Source organism: the organism of the source record quoted next, unplaced genomic scaffold (genome assembly GCF_019419815.1).
Source record: "Pyrus x bretschneideri cultivar Hongxiangsu unplaced genomic scaffold, Pyrus_bretschneideri_v1 Contig40, whole genome shotgun sequence".
Lineage (NCBI taxonomy): Eukaryota > Viridiplantae > Streptophyta > Magnoliopsida > Rosales > Rosaceae > Pyrus > Pyrus x bretschneideri.
In genome coordinates, this window is record NW_025999724.1 from 2855219 (window position 1) to 2873090 (window position 17872).

General features: G+C 37.1%; 1 protein-coding gene and 1 pseudogene across 1 annotated transcript; both read right to left on the reverse strand.

Moving 5' to 3' along the window:
- Positions 1–8312: 8312 nt before the first annotated feature.
- LOC103957434 (soyasaponin III rhamnosyltransferase-like) lies at positions 8313–9995 on the reverse strand. The gene has a single exon (XM_048566209.1). The coding sequence runs from the start codon at positions 9902–9904 to the stop codon at positions 8474–8476; it is 1431 nt and encodes a 476-aa protein (XP_048422166.1). The 5' UTR covers positions 9905–9995; the 3' UTR covers positions 8313–8473.
- Positions 9996–11613: 1618 nt separating this feature from the next.
- Positions 11614–12872, reverse strand: LOC125469050 (annotated as a pseudogene).
- Positions 12873–17872: the final 5000 nt, after the last annotated feature.

Consider the following 17872-nt stretch of genomic DNA (forward strand, 5'->3'; position numbering starts at 1 on the left):
TTCTAGTAACAGCTTTATTTCTGGCCCGCACTGCCCTCTATTGTTTAATGAGAATAAAAAGGGGTCGGGTAACTCTGCTTCTTGGATTTCTTCCAACACTGGTTGATTAGTTTCGGATTCTTCCTTGCTCTTTCCTTTATTCCTCTTCTCCTCAAGTAAAGGAAACAGAGGAATAACTAGCTCCTCCACAGGGCTGGCTTCTCTCATTGATGAGTTAATTTCATATTATATATATTTAACCCTATTCTTAGTATATTTTGGTTAATATTTTGGAAGAATTTTGATACTTTGAATTGTATTTCTAATATAGGACTTTCGACTTCCTCTAAAGAAAAACATGGTCAAATAGATGAATTTTGAAGTAATTCTAGTTGGAGGATATTCGTGAGACACTTGGCTTGATTGTATCAAATATTAGATTTTTCCACCAAGCTGTTATTTTCTGGCAATAAAATAAAGGAGCATTGCGCAGTGTTGGAATAGTGACGTTTTGGGCTTGAATTGCTTTTTTGGTGCCCAAGATGACTTCGGATGGGTTCCTAGTCTTCTGGAGATGTGTTCAGAACGTCCTGATCTTCAAAACAAGCTATCATGGGCTAGATTTGGAGGATATGTAAGGCTTAAACGTGGTTGTACAGGTACCTGGCAGATTATCCTAACTTAATTAGGACTTTATGTTCTAAGTTATTTTATTATTATTTAGTAACCTAGTTGGAAGAAGAGACCTATGTCTTAGGGTTTGTGCGACGGTTTAGGAAATAGATTGCTTTGCTGTTCTCCTTTTTGGCGTTACGCTTTCTTTTATGCAATTTTGGAGACAAAGAGTAATTGCTAGGGTTCTTGGAGATTTTCTACTTTAAGGTGTTTTCATTCCTTGTCTTCTTAATGATATTTTCTTTGATTTTTATTATGAGTATGCGTAACTAATTCCTTTGCTAGGGTTAGGCCATAAGCCTTAGCATGAATATGTGATTTTATTAATTTGCTTATGAATGGATGCATGCTTGCTTTGAATTATTAATCAGCGCGATTAAAACTATCTATATATTTTAATGACTGATTACCATTAGGATATTTAGACAAGTAATTTGATGCAATTTCTGTCGGAACATCACCCTGAAATTTCACGAAACTTAACGAGTCTTGCATGTTTATATTTGATCTAAATATCACAGACGGATTGCATGTTAGATATACGTTTGCGCTTGAACATTACAAGGAAAATATGCATTAAGAGAACCTAACCTTTAAAGCACATATGTGGAAATTCATAAGTAATTGATAAAATTGCATAGGATTATGACAGTGATGGCTAAACCCTAGATTTCTCTAAATTGTTAATTTTATTAAAACGTTTTTCTTCTCTGTTGTTATTATTTCCAGACTTTCAGATTTCTTTTATTGTTTATCTAATCTTTTTAAATTCACAAATCTCAAATCTTTGATAAAATCTGTTTTAATAGTTAATTAAGAGTTAGATTAATTACAAATTAGTCAAACAATCTTTGGGGACAACGACCTTGCATGAGCATTTTAAGTGATTTTAACCCTATTTGCGCAGGTACTAAAAAAATCCTATCACTCATCATTTCTCTAACATGGTCATTTTCAGGGGTAGAATATTCCAGATCTAACCTTCTTTGCAGATTTCCTGTTAAGGAACAAAGTCTACTTAGTTTCTCTTTTGTTTCTAGAAAGTTTTTCTCCATGCTTTTCAAGACAACCATCATGGTAGCCTGCAGGTCTTCATTTGTGACCCTTCCTCTTGATTTTTCAGAAGGAGTCGGGCTTTCCGTTAAGACAGGCCCTTGCAAGTCTTTGCGGAGGTTTGCCATGCTAGATCTTCATGTACACTGGGGTGTTTTTTGCTTTGTCTTCCTCCTGAAGGTTTGTTCTTTCCTTCGTCTTCTTGACATACAAGACTTGTGTCCCACCGGGCGTGCCAAAACTATGTTTGGGCAGGAAATCTCGTCGGGAGGGGTCCCTAGCTTAAGCACACAGCTCCCCGAGGAGTTGGCACTTTGGTTAATTGTTGGGCTCCAGCTTGCCGAGATGCTACAAGAGGAGGACAAAGTTAATTATGAAAGGTGCCTTTGTGAGGCCTTAAGGCTCACGATCAAAACTAACTAAGTGCTTAGGCGTGCCACTATCATCTCAGTATGGCATATGTAGAACAAGTGTGTTTAAGCCGATTACTTTCACCCTAAGTTATTATGACATTTTGTTATCAAATGATTGTTGTAGATAGGTTAAGTCTACATTAAGTTCTTTTCTATGCCTTGAGATCAAGGACTTTTAGTTGGTTATCTTGTATGATTAAAGGGTGGAGGTCCAGATTTGATGAAGTTATCAGTTCAATTCACATTTAGTCTTCTTATGACGGCAAAACCATTAAGTGAACCAGATATGAGAACTGAAGGAACTTTGGCTTATCAAAAGACTGGAAATGACTTGAATATATACTGGGGAATACATCATAACACTAGATCTATTAACTTAAAGACAAAACAAAGAGAGTCAGGCAAGGTTTAAACATCTTGCAATCTCTTCTCTTTGTAGTTACAGAGGGTTGAGTACTTAAAGCAGGATGACTGGTGAACAAGTTTACATAAGAGAATCGATACTACATCATTTAGAAAAGGTAGCAGAGCTTTTACACTAGACAAAAGATCTCTTTTTAAGAGGAGTCTAAGGCTAAAAGGTGATGTGATATAAACTAACACATAAATTAAACCCTATAATTGTAGTATGTGTAAGTAGGAAGAGTTCGGTGATGTCTCTGGTGTCCGGGTTTGTATCGAATCGTTCGTCGGGAGCTAAGTCTGGCTCTGCTTCTAAGAGGCTCACCGCTATGAAGAGCAGGAAAGTAGATTCTACTGCTAAGGTGGCGTATGGGCCTGCTCTTCCTTCTGGCGTGACTAAATCGTCTACTGAGATGGGGAAATCTACTCACATAGGCAGTTGTGAGAGATCCACTGAGTCTAAAGTTGGAAAGTTTCCCGAAGTTTATGTGCCGTTGAAAGATGACCTGCTTGAGGACATTGATGCATGCGCCAAGTTTGTTGATAGTGTTCGGAAAGTTGTCATTTGTTCAGACTCTTTTGCGAAACGTTCTGTCTAATCGATAAAGTCCTCCCTAATTGCTACAATGCATAAAACTTTAATCCTGGCAGTTAAGTCTATGCGTGTTGATCAGGATGCTGTCAAGTGTGCTAAGAAGGTCGAAGTGGTGTTGGTGGCTCAGCTTCGCTTGGATGCTGAAAAGATTGAGAAGCTCGAATCTGAACCCGTCGTTTTGAATGGGTCTGATGTCTTTGCCCCCACTTCTTTGCAGTTGGAGATCGCTCATGAGGAGGTTGCCCATTTGAATGCTAGGCTTAGTTCGACTCAGGCGATGTTGGCAGCTGCAGAGAAGGAAATCAGTCATGTTTCTCCAGTGGTCGAAAACCTTGAGCATGTCAATTTGGAGCTATGATCTGCTTGTTTTTCTAAAGACGAGGAGCTTATCTTCATGTATGCTGAAGTGTCTCATCTTAAGGAGAGTGCTAGTACGCTTGAGTCCAAGGAAATTGATTGACAAGGTGCGATGTCTACTAGCGTGCAACCTGAAAAAAAAAAAGCTGGATGAGTTGCAGGGTGCTCATACTGGGCTTGTTGAGGAGAATGCGCAGCTAAAGAATGAGAAAGTTGGTCACGAAATGTCACTTGCTTCATGTCAGGCCGATTTCTACAAGCTAGTGGTTGCACAAGCTGCCAAGAAGTAGTCTTTTTGCTTAGACTTATGAGTTTTCTTATTTTCCTTTTTGTTTTGTTTTGCTTGGACTTTGTTGGCCTTCGAGCCAGTTTATCAATTTGTTAGAAATTTAATAAACAATTTTCCTTGTTTTTGCTTCATCCTCTATTTCACCATGTCTTTTGCAAAACTGTAACTGTAGGACGAGCGGCTGGGTGAACATACTTCAATGAAGCAATTCATCCCACGTCGTCACTTAGGTTTTAGTTTCGGCTTCAAGGCTTCGGGAGCCTTGCCTGCTTGAGGCGTCTTGCAAAACTTTGTCGTAGGACGGGCAGTCGAACAGGCTACTTCGATGGAGCAGTTGACTTGTGCAGTCACTTTAGGCTTCAGTTTTGGCTTTAGGGCTTTTAAAGCTTTACCTGCAAAATGAAGAAATGCAGGATTTCCAACTTATAGAGCCGGCGGCTAAACTCGTTGTCTCCATGGCAAATGTGGTGCTCCGTGGCGGTAGGGCTCCTCCTACCGTCGCATTGAGCCTTGAAGATCTTCGTCGTGGGGTTATGTCCTCGTCTCCACTATTCGGTCCAAATCCTTCCATGTATGGGGTTCCGTTTGTCGTAGTTTCTGAATTTCCTACCATTTATCCTTTCTCTAAGGATTGATCAAGAAAAATTTCTAGGAAAAATTAATTGATACAACGTGTGAGAAATTCAACGTAATAGAAAATTCAAGAAACTAATGCAAGAGGCTTCTTCGAGTATTTTGAATCAACTCTCAATGAAAGCACCAATTTGTGGACGCAAATTTCGTCGGCTTCAGTCTTGACGAAAATACACCTGTAAAACAATCAACACATTTGATCAAAGACCTAAACCTCACGCGCCCACAAGGTGGGGGGGGGGGTTGGGTCAACGGATCTTCAATGCCTAAGTTAGTTTATCTGAGAGAGTAAAGTGTTTAAGGCTTTTAGGGTTGCAAAAGCCCTTTTAATTTGATAGAATGTAGGGTATTTATTGAGCTAGGGCCAGCCATATAGGGTTTAATGGAGAAATATTCTCTGAATATTTCCAAGATATTTAATAGGAGATAATATCTTAAGATAATAGGGTAATAATCCTTAATTGAATTAAATTAGGATTACTTACTTGATTGAAGTCAATCTTCAATTAGGAATGTATTAAAGATAGGATTTGGATAATTAATCCTTATCTTTAATTCCTTGCCAAGGCAGCTAAGTTATGGGCAGTTGTGTTCAGCTGCTAAATCTTTTAGGGATATGAGCTACGCGTGGGTGCATCTGAGATGCTTGCCCATTTATTGAGGGCAATCTTGTCTTTCTTGAATAAAAGTCCATGTGTCGCCTTTAGAATTTTTGGGATTATTGTAGGCTCCACACTGGGTTTTTGGTTGTGTGACATATGCTCATCTACTGTGTGGAGCAGTGTGTGTTCCTTGTCTTTGGTCCTCAACAAAATGGGTATCGATGTTATCATCCATCTACTTGACATACGTACGTCACCATAGATGTTACATTCTCTTAAGATGAATTATGTTTTCCTCCCAACCATACTCCTTAGGGGAAACAACCTTAATTGATGATTATGGCGAGTTTGGTATAGGGAAGATTTCCTCTGCAGGCTCTTCTGCTAGCCCAAATGGGTTGCCTAATCAAGACCGTGATAGCAGCAATAACTATGTTGCACCGAAGGACACCCAAGATGGAATATCAAGAGACAGAGGCCTAAATGGCCCAAAGAGTGACAACCTAACTGGTCCATGCAATCTATGTGATTGCCCAATCCTTGACAACCCAAATGGCTCAGATCATGACAGCCCAAGTATGCCATGCAATCCATGTGATTTCTCAAACCATGATAGCCTAAGTCGGTTATGTAATTGTCCCAATATTGGCATCTCAAGTGGGCGTGACCAGTTAGCAACAACCATCCCAAATCCTTAGGCATCTTGGGTAATTAATGTGGGCCCAAATGGGCCAATCTTGATATTCCCAGCCGCAAGCCCAAGTGATGTGTATCTAGAATTAAGTGGATAGATGCGTAGCTCTATTGAAGCAGAACACATCAACCTCAACTCTTCTCATACTCCTCAAGTACACGTTCATGATCCAATGGGTATCCTTAAGGTAAGTTCTCGCTCAAATATTGTGAAACATCTTATATGTTGATCCTCGACAAAATCGAGGAAAACAACTAGACAGGTACTCTCCTGAAGAGAAGGTGTGTTACCCCATTACAAACTATGTATCCACTCATCGACTCTCACCGAAATACTATCCACTTGAAAGATCCAAAATGGACAGAAGCAATGCAAGTTGAGATGGAAGCATTACAAAAAAATAATACATGGAATGTGGTTATGCTTCCATGGGAAGAAATCAGAAGGGTGCAAATGGATGTTCACTATAAAGTATAAAGTGGCCAAAGGGTTTACCCAGACTTTTGAGGTAGACTACCAGGAAACATTTGCTACTGTGGCAAAAATGAATACCATTAGAGTTTTATTGTCTCTTGCTACTAATCTTAACTGGCCTTTGCGACAGTTTGATGTAAAAAAATGTATTTCTGCATGGAGATTTAAAGGAAGAAGTGTACATGGGTTTACCACCAGGATACAACATTGCAAACTCTAGTTGGAAAGTGTGTAGACTTCGGAAGGCACTGTATGGTCTTAAACAATCACCTAGAGCATGGTTTAGGCAGTTCACTCAGGCAATGAAAAAGTACGAGTATCGACAGGGTAACTTTGATCATCAAACGCAAAAATGGCAAAGTAACATTGCTCATTATATATATATATATATATATATATAGATGATATGATTGTCATATGTGATAATACAATGGAAATTGAATGTTTGTAGGGATACTTGTCTTCTGAGTCTGAGATGAAAGACTTTGGGGGACTTAAATAGTTCCTAGGGATTGAAGTTGCTAGGCCTTAGGAAGGAATATACTTGTCACAACGCAATATATATTGGATCTTCTGTCTGAAACTGGCATGTTAGGGTGTAAACTAGTGGATACACCTATTGTGCAGAATCATCACCTTGCAATCTATCCAGATCAAGTCCCGACAAATAGGGAAAGATACCAAAGGTTAGTGGGACAGTTGATTTATCTATCACTCACAAGGTCAAATATTGCTTACGCAGTAAGTATGGTGAGTCAGTTTACGCATGCACCTAGTAAGGATCACATGTCAGCAGTAATGCGAATATTGAGTTACTTGAAGGGAACTCCATGGAAATGACTAATGTACAAAAAACATAGACATATGGAAGTGAAATGATACATGGATGCAGACTGGGCTGGAAATATTACTGATTGGCTATCCACTTCAGGCTACTTAACTTTTGTAACTGGTAATCTTGTAACCTGGAGAAGTAAGAAGCAGAATGTGGTTGCGAGGTCTTTGGCAGAAGTTAAGTACATAGGAATGGCACATGGTATTTGTGAGCTTTTGTGGCTTTAGATTTTGCTTACTAAGATAGGATTTAAGCCTAAAAAACCTATGTTGTTGTACTGTGATAATCAAGCAGCACGAGAGATAACAAACAATCCTGTGTAGCATGAGATAAGACCAAGCATATTGAGGTGGATAGGCACTTCATAAAAAAGAAACTGGATATTAAGTTGTTGACATTATGTTTGTAAAGACAGATGAACAGTTGGTAGATATTTTGACACATGCAGCCTCAACTAATAGGTTTCAAGACTCACTCGACAAGTTGGACCTAGGAGATATCTATGCTCCAACTTGAGGGGAAGTGTTGGCGGAGTCAAAGGTTTGGGTGGAATATGAATGTATTTATGTTTCCTAGTTTGGTTATAATTCTCTTTAATATTCCTTGTGAACAAGGTGAAGTTGTGTGTGTGTGTGTATTTTATATATATTACCTAGGAGAAGAATAATATAGAAAAAGAATATTTGAAATCCTAAAACTACTTTTATCTGTTGTTACAAGGATTTTTGTTACAGAATTTGTAGACTCGATGATGATTTTTATTTTTTTATTTTGGTTGCTTTTGTGTACAAATTTATTGATACTCAAGTGGGAGAATGTAAGAATTACTGAGAATATTAATAACTTGTTAATCAATCATTTGATTCTCGAGTAACTTATTATTTAAGTGACTTGATATTCAAGTAATCATGAAACTCCAATATGGCTAGAATAATAAAGTCTTAACTCTTATTAACTAATTACAGAATCCTATTTGGTGAGAAGTATTATGGTAAGACAAAAATTTGATTTAATAGAGATTTGATATCTCTCTCTATTAACTATATTATGCGCTTTTAGAGGAATCCTAATCACTACACATAAGATTGCCCCTGCTCTCACAATATGTGTTCTATTATGTTCTAAAGCTTATTCATAGCAAGAATATGTAATTTGGAGAGAGTAATAGACATTCTTATGCATGCACCAATTCTTTCTTCTAAAATAAGTTAAATGTATTGGTTTAGTGTAATTTGGTTTATTGAATCTATGATCCTAATATCTAGTTGTTCTTGCTTTAGAATATATCTTACAAGACAAGGCTGACAAGCATCATAAAACTTGTCTTATATTGACCACCACAAAAATGACTTGAAAGCTTACAGAAACACACAGGTTAATTAAGTAATTCACATCCAAAAGTAATCCAGCATCTCCAATGCTGTGAAAATTTTGGCGCCATTCTAAATTATTAGCTAATATAATTGGGACATCTAAAAACAGGATGACCTTTCTGTAGTGTTGTTTTTGAGAAAGTTGACAAACTGGCCAATGTAGTGGTCTTGGTGCAGCTTGTGATTTCCAAAAACTGTTCCAGCTTTCCTCGCATTGGATCTTAACTGCTCTCCTCCCTCTTCCACCATCGCGTGCCGGAGTCTTTTGGCTATGTCATCTCTACTAAACGATCCATCTCCGCGTCGTTTCACTTCGACAGCCATACCCTTCTCCTCCAAAAGCCTTGCATTGAGAGGCTGATCAATAATGAATGGTCGCACAACAAGAACATGCCCAAATTGCAGAGTCTCAATTATTGATCCCCATCCAGAGTGCAACAAAGAGCCGCCAACTGATGGGTGTGCCAAGATTTCCATTTGGGGCACCCACCCGAAGCAAACAAGCCCTTTCTCTGATGTACGGTCAACAAACCCTAGAGGCAGAGCATCAGCTTCACTATTTGCCCAGTTGGGTTTTCTGAGTGCCCATATAAAAGGGAGTTCTGATAGCTCCAGCCCATGAGCTATCCCAAAGACTTGCTCTTTACTCAACTTGCACTCACTCCCAAACCCTACGAACACAACTGACCTGGTTTTTTGCTTATCGAGCCATTCATATATCCCATCGTCAGTGGAAATTTCTCCTTTTACCCCTTTTGCAGGTATCTCAGGAGGAAGCAAACCAGTGGGAATCACAAACTTCCCAGAGTTGTTCTTGTATGCCTCCAAGTACTCTCCTTCAAACTCATCGCAACTCCGAACGGCGAGAACTTGACAAGCTGATAGAATCTTGGCGTTCCTTTCTGCATCACTTATCCCGGACTCATTCCCTCCATAAAAGCCCGCATGCATACGGACCGCCTCGTGCTCTCGGAATGCGACCGTTGACTGAAAAGTAACCAAATCCGGCGGCAAAGTAAGGCTTTCCAACGACGGCAGAACATCATTTGTATTACCACTGGAGAGATTTCCAGATAACCTAAAAACGAGCCTTGTCGCAGCAGAGAATACAGAAAAATAAACAAGTGGAACGCCGTACTCTCTGCCAATCTCTACGACCCAATGAGCGGCAAAGTCGGTTATAATCCAATCAGGCAATCGATCCGCAATAAACTGCTTGATGGGCTTTTGCAGGAGGTCGTATGCAATCTTCAAGTTGTCAGTGTTTTCAAAGCGGAGGTCCACGGTGGCCTCAGCTCCTTCCGGCAATAAATCGGGATCCAACGGTGGAAATGGAATGGGGACTAATTGCACAAAGGGTTGTAAATCTGGTAAGATTTTGGGGAGTCTTTTGATGTTTTTTGGTGTGGATATGAAGGAGACATGAACTTTCGCTTTTGCTAAAGCTATTGAAAGTTGGAAAAAAGGCATCATGTGGCCAAAGGCAGACCATGGCAGCATCACAACGCTAAGATGATCATCTTTTTCCATAATTGTATTGTATTCTTTCTGTCGGATCGAATTTGCAATGAGAGAATTAACATGTAGTTTTGAACCAGATTGTCGGTTTATTGGACTAAATGACATGCTGTACCGCTGGCCACGTGTTCGCGTACGGTGTTCCTGCCACAACACGTGTTGAATTGCTTAGTAACGTCCCGTGTTGGTTTTAATCATCTCTTCATTTTTAGATTTTAATTTTTTTTTAATTTTCAAAAATGCAAAAATTGAAATCTGTAGAATGAAGGTAAAAAATCGCTACAGAATAACACACATAATTTCTCAAGTGTGTTCTTCGTCTCTCATTTTCTATCTATGCCGCACTGCACCATCTCTTTCTCTCAAATAAAATAAGTCACAACATTCCTTTATTTTTCAAAAATTTTCCTTTAGTTTTCATTTTTTAGTTTTTTAGTTTGTATTTTTTGAAACCTAAAAATTAAAAGTAATTATCAAATAAGATTTTAATTTTCAATTTTCAAAACAGTGAAAAGTGAAAACGAAATATTTATCAACCGGTTCTTAATAATTTCATTGTGTTATAATATATGTATTTAATTATTGATGTTATACTTTAAGTTGGAAAAGTGCCGCCTCTATACTGACATATTATTACATGTAATTAGCACCAAGTGAGGATGTAATATAAACATTCTGCATTAAGAGAGAGAGAGAGAGAACCCTAAAACGTGTTTTATTTGCTGCTTAGTTTGGTTTTAGTAAAAAAAAAATCTTTTTTTTTTCTTTGTAAATTTATAAAAGTTCTATCCAAAATTAGTTAGGAAATAAATATGTAATGGTAGGAAGCCTACTTATTTAAATCATATTAATGTATCATCTAATGTGCCAAGTGTTACATACACATCTATCACTCAATGAAATAAATTTATTATTTATCGTGGCATGTGCACATTACTTACCCAATCAAATGGTATACCAATGTAATAAAAATGTGAATTCCCTGGGGGCGGTTTTTCGTCTTTAGTTTTCAGTTTTCAACCTTTCAATTCAAATTTTGGTTTTCAATTTTCATTTTTTTGAAAAATGAAAATTTATTTGGTCATTGTTTTAAGTTTTTAGTTAAAAAAATAAAAATTGAAAACAAAAAAGTGAAAACTTAAGGTCAAATTTTGAAAACTATTAAAGTAATTATCAAACAAGATTTCAATTTTCAATTTTTAAAAAAGTAAAACTAAAAACGAAATAATTATCAAGAAACACGATAATTGACTGGCTGTTGGACTTGCTAGAAGTTGAATGCAAAAGAACCTCTATTGTTGATGTGCTTCTTTTCATACAATAGCGTGTTCTTGATAGTATTATTCTAATCCAAATGGGGTTAGGTTTCACCATTGCCCCCCCACCCCCCCCCCCCCCCACCTCTCTTTACCCACTTTTTCTTTCCTTCTTTCCTTTATTCTCCTTTAAGAAATGATTGCTGCACTTCTTCTCTCCTTTCTATAGACATGTTTGATTATTACTCTTCAGCAGAATCTGCGGTTATCTTACATGAAAAGTACGCAGTTGTTTTGATTCTCTTTTGTATAAAAAGACTTAACCAATCATAATTGCATGACAATGTGTGGTTAGACTTGTGAAACCCGATTTACACAACATTCCAATCTCACCCCCATACAATGAATGATTATCGCTAAATAATTTTTTACAACACATAAGAGGTTTAACCTTGGATCAAAGAGTAAAAACGAAAGGTTTTACGTTGAGACTTGTGTTAACGAAAAAGTGAGCGTCAACGTTTCTACATGTACCACATAGCAATGGATACCTCACAATGGATCCTAGTTTCAGCTCTCTTCTCAACTCAACAAAACCTTTGACAAACTAGTGTGACTCATATTTTCATGAAAAACTCGTCTCTGTACCGAAGTGTAGTGTTCCAAAATATAATTTTCGAGACTATTGAGTGGGTCATATCTTAGCACCGTGCTCCTTAATTATCTAAGCCCTTTTGAGTTTTGCTCTTTACTCAACTTACATTCACTCCCAATCCCTACAAACACAACTGACCTGGTTTTTTTGCTTATCGAGCCATTCAAAGATCCCATCATCAGTGTAAACTTCCCTTTTTACCCCTTTTGCAGGTATCTCAGGAGGAAGCAAACCAGTGGGAATCACAAGTTTCCCGGAGTTGTTCTTGTATGCCTCCAAGTACTCTCCTTCAAACTCCTCGCAACTCCGAATGGCGTGAACTGGACAAGAAGATAGAATCGTGGCCCTCCTTTCGGCATCACTTATCCCGGAATCATTCACTCCATAAAAGCCAGCCTCCTGCCCTCGGAACGCGACCGTTGACTTAAAATAACCAAATCCGGCGGCAAAGTAAGGGTTTTCGGCGACGGCAGAACATCATTTGTATGACCACTCGAGAGGTTTTGAGCTGAACTAACAAAGGCCCTTGTAGCAGCAGAGAAAACAGAAAAATAGACAAGTGGAACATCATACTCTTTGCCAGTCTCTACGACGCAATGAGCAGCTAAGTCGGTTATGATCCAATCAGGCAATCGATCCGCAATGAACTGGTTGATGGGTTTTTGCAGGAGGTCGTATGCAATCTTCAAGTTGTCAGTTTTTTCAAAGGGGAAGTTCACCGTGGCCTCAGCTCCTTCCAGCAATAAGCCGGGATCCAACGGTGGAAATGGAATGGGGAATAATTGCACAGGATTGTAAATCTTGTAAGATTTTGGGGAGTCTTTGGATGTTTTTTGGTGTGGATATGAAGGAAACATGAACTTTTGCTTTTGCTAAAGCTAATAAGCTATTGAAAGTTGGAACAGAATCACAACACTTCTATCATCTTTTTCCATAATTGTATTCTTTCTGTGGGATGGAATTTGTAATCAGGGAACTAATATGTAGTTTTGTCCCAGGTTATCATTATCTAATATACCGTATATTGGATTAGATGAGATTCTGTACTGTTGGCCACGTGATCACGCATGGTGTCCTCGCCACAACGCGTGTTAAATTGTTTGGTAGCTATTTCGTGTCAGTTTTGTTAATTCTTTCGTTTTTAGTTTTCAATTTTTGTTATGAATGTTTTAAAATTAAAAATCGCAGTCTTGTTTAGTTATTACTTTAAAAGAAGAGCAACTACTTCCTTGAGTTTTATCCCCCTCTGTTACTCTCATGTTATATGTAAACTAGTAAAGCCAAGTCACCATGTAATGTAAACATTTTGCATTAAGAGAACTCACGGACAAAAAAAAAAAAAAAAAAAACCTAAAACGCATTTTATTTGCTGCTTAGTTTGGTTGTAGTGAAAAAATTCTTTTTTTCTTTAGAAATTTATAAAACGCTCTATCCAAAATTAGTTAGACAATAAAACATAATGGTAGAGAGGCCACATATTTGAAGCATATTGGTGGACTATATAATGTGTCAAGTGATGAATAAATATATTTATTATTAATGTGGAATGTACACATTAATTATCATATTAAATGGTACATCAATGTAATAAAAATGTGATTTTCTTATGGGCTGTTTGATAACCATTTCATCTTTAATTTTTCATTTTGGTTTTGAATATATTTTTTTTTAAATTGAAAACTTGTATGGTAACTATATTAGATCCCACATCGCCTAGGGAAGTTGATCCTCTGTGCTTTATATGTACATGCCCACCTTCTATAACACGAGACATTTTGTGAGCTCACTGACTTCAGAGTTCATCGGAACTCTGAAGTTAAGCGAGTTCGGACGAGAGCAATCCAAGGATGAGTGACCCACTAAGAAGTTCTCATATGAGTTCCCAGAAACAAAACCGTGAGGGCGTGGTCGGGACCCAAAGCGGACAATATCGTGCTATGGTAGAGTCGAGTCCGGGATGTGGTGGAGCTCGTGACAAACTACTTTTAATTTTAATTTTCAAAAACAATGAAAATTGAAAAGAAAAAAAAAATTAAAAACTCAAGGTCAAAATTTGGAAACACAATAAAGTAGTTTTCACTATTCACTTATTTATAAATTGAAAATTTGAAAATAATTACCAAATAAGATTTCAAAAAAATAAAACTAAAAACAAAATAATTATCAAACACTACTTATTATTATTCAAGAATAATATAAATCATATAAACTCTTTGTGATCTGGTATAAAGACCACAAAATCTTTAGCATGTGCGTGCACAGATTGAGAGGTGAAGTTGACTGTCTCCTGGACTTGCTAGAAGTTGGATGCAAAACAACATAGAAGAATTATCTCCCCTTCTAACCTCTATTTCATTTCATTTCTTCTTATTTAAACGAACAGTTAAGTCATGTTAACATTTTATATTAATTTTTTTATAAAGACAATAAGACAAAAAGTAAAGTATGAGAAGAGGAGAGGGAAGAGAATAAGAATAGAATGGAAGAAAATCCTACTCTCAAAAGAACCTCTTGTTTTTTTACAAGTGATACTATTTACATTAAAGACGTAGGGAAGTGATATGGTTCAAATTCATCTTTGGTGAGAATCAAACATAAGATCTTTTACATACAAAATAAAAAAAAATACTACTAGACCTTATTATTAAGTGGCTAGAACCTTTTTTTTTTATTTTTTTTTATGACATGTGTTTCTTTTCATACAAAATCGTGTTCTTATGGTATATTCTAATTCAAATGGGGTTAATTGCTCCTCTATACCCACTTTTTATTTCCCCGTGTTCTTATGGTATTATTCTAATTCAAATGGGGTTAATTTCCCCTCTATACGCACTTTTTATTCCCCCTTTCTTTTCTTTTAGGAAATGATTCTCACACTTTCTCTCCTTTCTATGCACGTTTAATCATTAACTTTCAGCGGATTTTTGCTGATATCTTATGCAAAAGATCCTTATTAAATGATCTAAATATTAGGAACACAAGAGTGTACAGAAAAAGGGATTTGGATCCGTGATCCTCACATTTTATTTATTTATCGTATATTGTGCGATCAGAAATTATTTTAAATTTTTTATTTAATATTAAACATAGTACCTAATAAAATATAACCGTACAATATTCAATAAACGGATATAATACGAAAGTTTCTAGAATCCTAAAGAGAATTCGAAGGACATCTTCAAAGGAAGTATGAATTTTACGACCATTTAGGGGAAACTTGACAATGGATCCCAGTTTCAGCTCTCTTCTCAACTCAACAAAAACTACGAGAAACTAGTGTAAGGTGTGAGATTTAACGGACATATTTTCAGGAAAAACTCTTCTCTATATGGTGGCAGACAAATATATCTAGAAAGAAATGTATCGAAATGCAAAGTTCCAAAATATAATTTTTGAGATAATTGAGTGGTCATATCTTGGTACGTGCCGCCCAGCTTAGCATCGTGCTCCTTAATTATCTGAGTCGATCGCAATAATTTCTTCTTCGGTAGAGTGTAGCTCTCCTTTGCTCTATAATCGCAAAACAAACATTGAAGCAAATGCTGAAGCAATCAGAGTAATAAGAATATTGGAGGAACAGGGCTTATACCATATATTTGAGGTTACATCCAAGAGTTAATTCTGCAAATGAACTTTCTAATCGAGGCAGGAAACAGTAAGAGGCCTCATTTCCCAAGAACACCTTCGAGTGTGACCTTAGAATGCTCTTTATGTCAGTTGATATCTGAGGAATCTTATCCAAATTGTTAATTTGCAGGGGAATTTTGGTGATGATGGCATGCCATTGCGCACGTGACGTGTGTACAATTACCTACCAAGTTTACATGAAACTCTCTGAGATATTGTAGAAAGTAAAAAGTCTAACTAGATAGATCAAGCCGCTATCTTAGAGCAGATCCATCGGGGGTGGGAAAGGCCAGCACCTAATCAAAAAACCAGCCCAGCACCCAGTGAAACCACTCTAGCCCAGCATTTTGACTGGCACCTAGTCCAAGCTGGTCTCCATGCCAACCCAAAATCGACAGAGGCGTGAGCCAGCCTGTATGACGCTATGCTGACGCTAGCGTGACGTCGTGGGCCTTTTTTTATTTTTTTTATTTCTACAATCTCCACCTGCACCCTCACCGCAATCTCCACCTCCATCACTCTCCATCGCGCCTCTGATGCCTCCCGATCCTTGGAACCCCTATCTGATACACCTGTACGCCTTCTTCATCTACACCCCATCTCAAATCCCTCCTTCCTCTTCCCGATTTCCACTCCTCCAATCCTGGGGCTCTGGTTGCTCCGATCAGGGACTGCGCAGAGATAGCTCTCTCTGATTCGAGGAACAAGAAGAAAGACCTGTTGGTCTTTTGATCCAAATGAAATCAGGTGCATAATCCGCTTCCTCATTTGAAGAAGAAAACATGGAGAAAAAGGGGAGAAATAAAAGAGTGGAGAGAGAGACGGTTGGTTGGAGAAATAAGGGGAGAAAGGACTGAAGAAGGAATGGAAGCAGTGGGAAGGAAACAAAAATGGTAGACCTTTTGAGAGAAAGGAAGAAAAAAGAACAAATAAATTAAATGGTAAAATATTAATTGATATGAATAAAATAATATAATATTAGATGGGCTGGGTGCTAGCAGATTTTTAGGGATGGAAATGTTTTAGCCTATTACTGTACATTGGAGTCTATTACTGTTCATTTGAGTAGATAAATGAGTTAGGTGCTGACGCAATATCTTTAGGAATAGAATTGCTCTTAATGTTAAACCATTCCCGGGCTGACACTTGTATGATGAACTTAGGTCATTTCAACCTTACATGATTGATGGTTTACAGCATAATAGGTGCCCGTCTCTAAGGAGTTTTTCTTTCTTTTTTCTTCTTCTTTTCTTGTCACTGGGAGATGATCAGTGGAAAATGAGGAGAGACACGGCCTGTATATAAAGAAATCTGAGACCGATTCAGTTTTGATTTATGAATTAACTTCTGCTCCTGGATCATTAGCAGAGAGAGGCTCTTTATTTGTTTTGTTCAAGACTAAGTCTAAAGACTTGTGATATATATATAAGCATTATTTGTTAGCACTAATGAGAGTCTTTCTTTTTTTTTTTTCAGGCTTTTTAGAATACGATGATTTCAAACTATACTAAGATGATTTCAAATCATCACTTTGAAATCATTCGGTTTGAAATCTTTTGGCAAACTAAACGTTCAATTGTTCGATTCAATCCCTGAAAATTAAAAATGAGTGTTATAAGATTTGAAAATGTGGGGTGTATGCATAGAATATAATATGTATATTGAGAATGTGGGGTGTGGGGGTATTATGGAAAATAAGTGGGGTGTAGTAAGATAATTTTTAAGTGAAAAAGCAAATGTGTGGTATATTAAGTATGTGGGGTTTATTCAACAATTTGTGGGGTGTTAATATAAATAGCCAATTTGTTTCCTTTTTTTTTTTTAATTCTATTTTATCCTATAACTTCTATTTCACAAAATTTGTTTCATATTTTTTTTTTAATTTTATTTTTTCCTATAACTTCTATTTTACAAAATTTGTTTCATATATTTTTTTAAATTCCATTTTTTCCTATAACTTCTATATCACAAAATTTGTTTCATATATTTTTTTAATTCTATTTTTTTTTCTGTAACTTCTATTTTACAAAATTTGTTTCACATATTTTTTTAATTCTATTTTTTTCCTATAACTTCTACTTTACAAAATTTGTTTCATATATTTTTTTAAATTCTATTTTTTTCCTATAACTTCCTAAGTCATTATACAACATTATGTTGTAGTTTTTAAATAACAAATAATAGAATTTAAAAAACAAGCCCTATGGCCCTTTGGCCCTCAATTGAAGACGGTTTTTTTGTGACAGGGCTAAAACGAGCCCTATGGCCCTCGGTTGGAGATGGAGGCAAATATGACCATGTACTGTTCATTAAAATATTAATATCTTGGAGGGCCAAGGGCTAAAACGAGCCATCTAGCCAGCCCTCAGTTGGAGATGGTCTGAAGCCGATGGCTACATAAGTGAAAAGATGAAGAGTCGCAACACAAGAATGCTTAAGTTT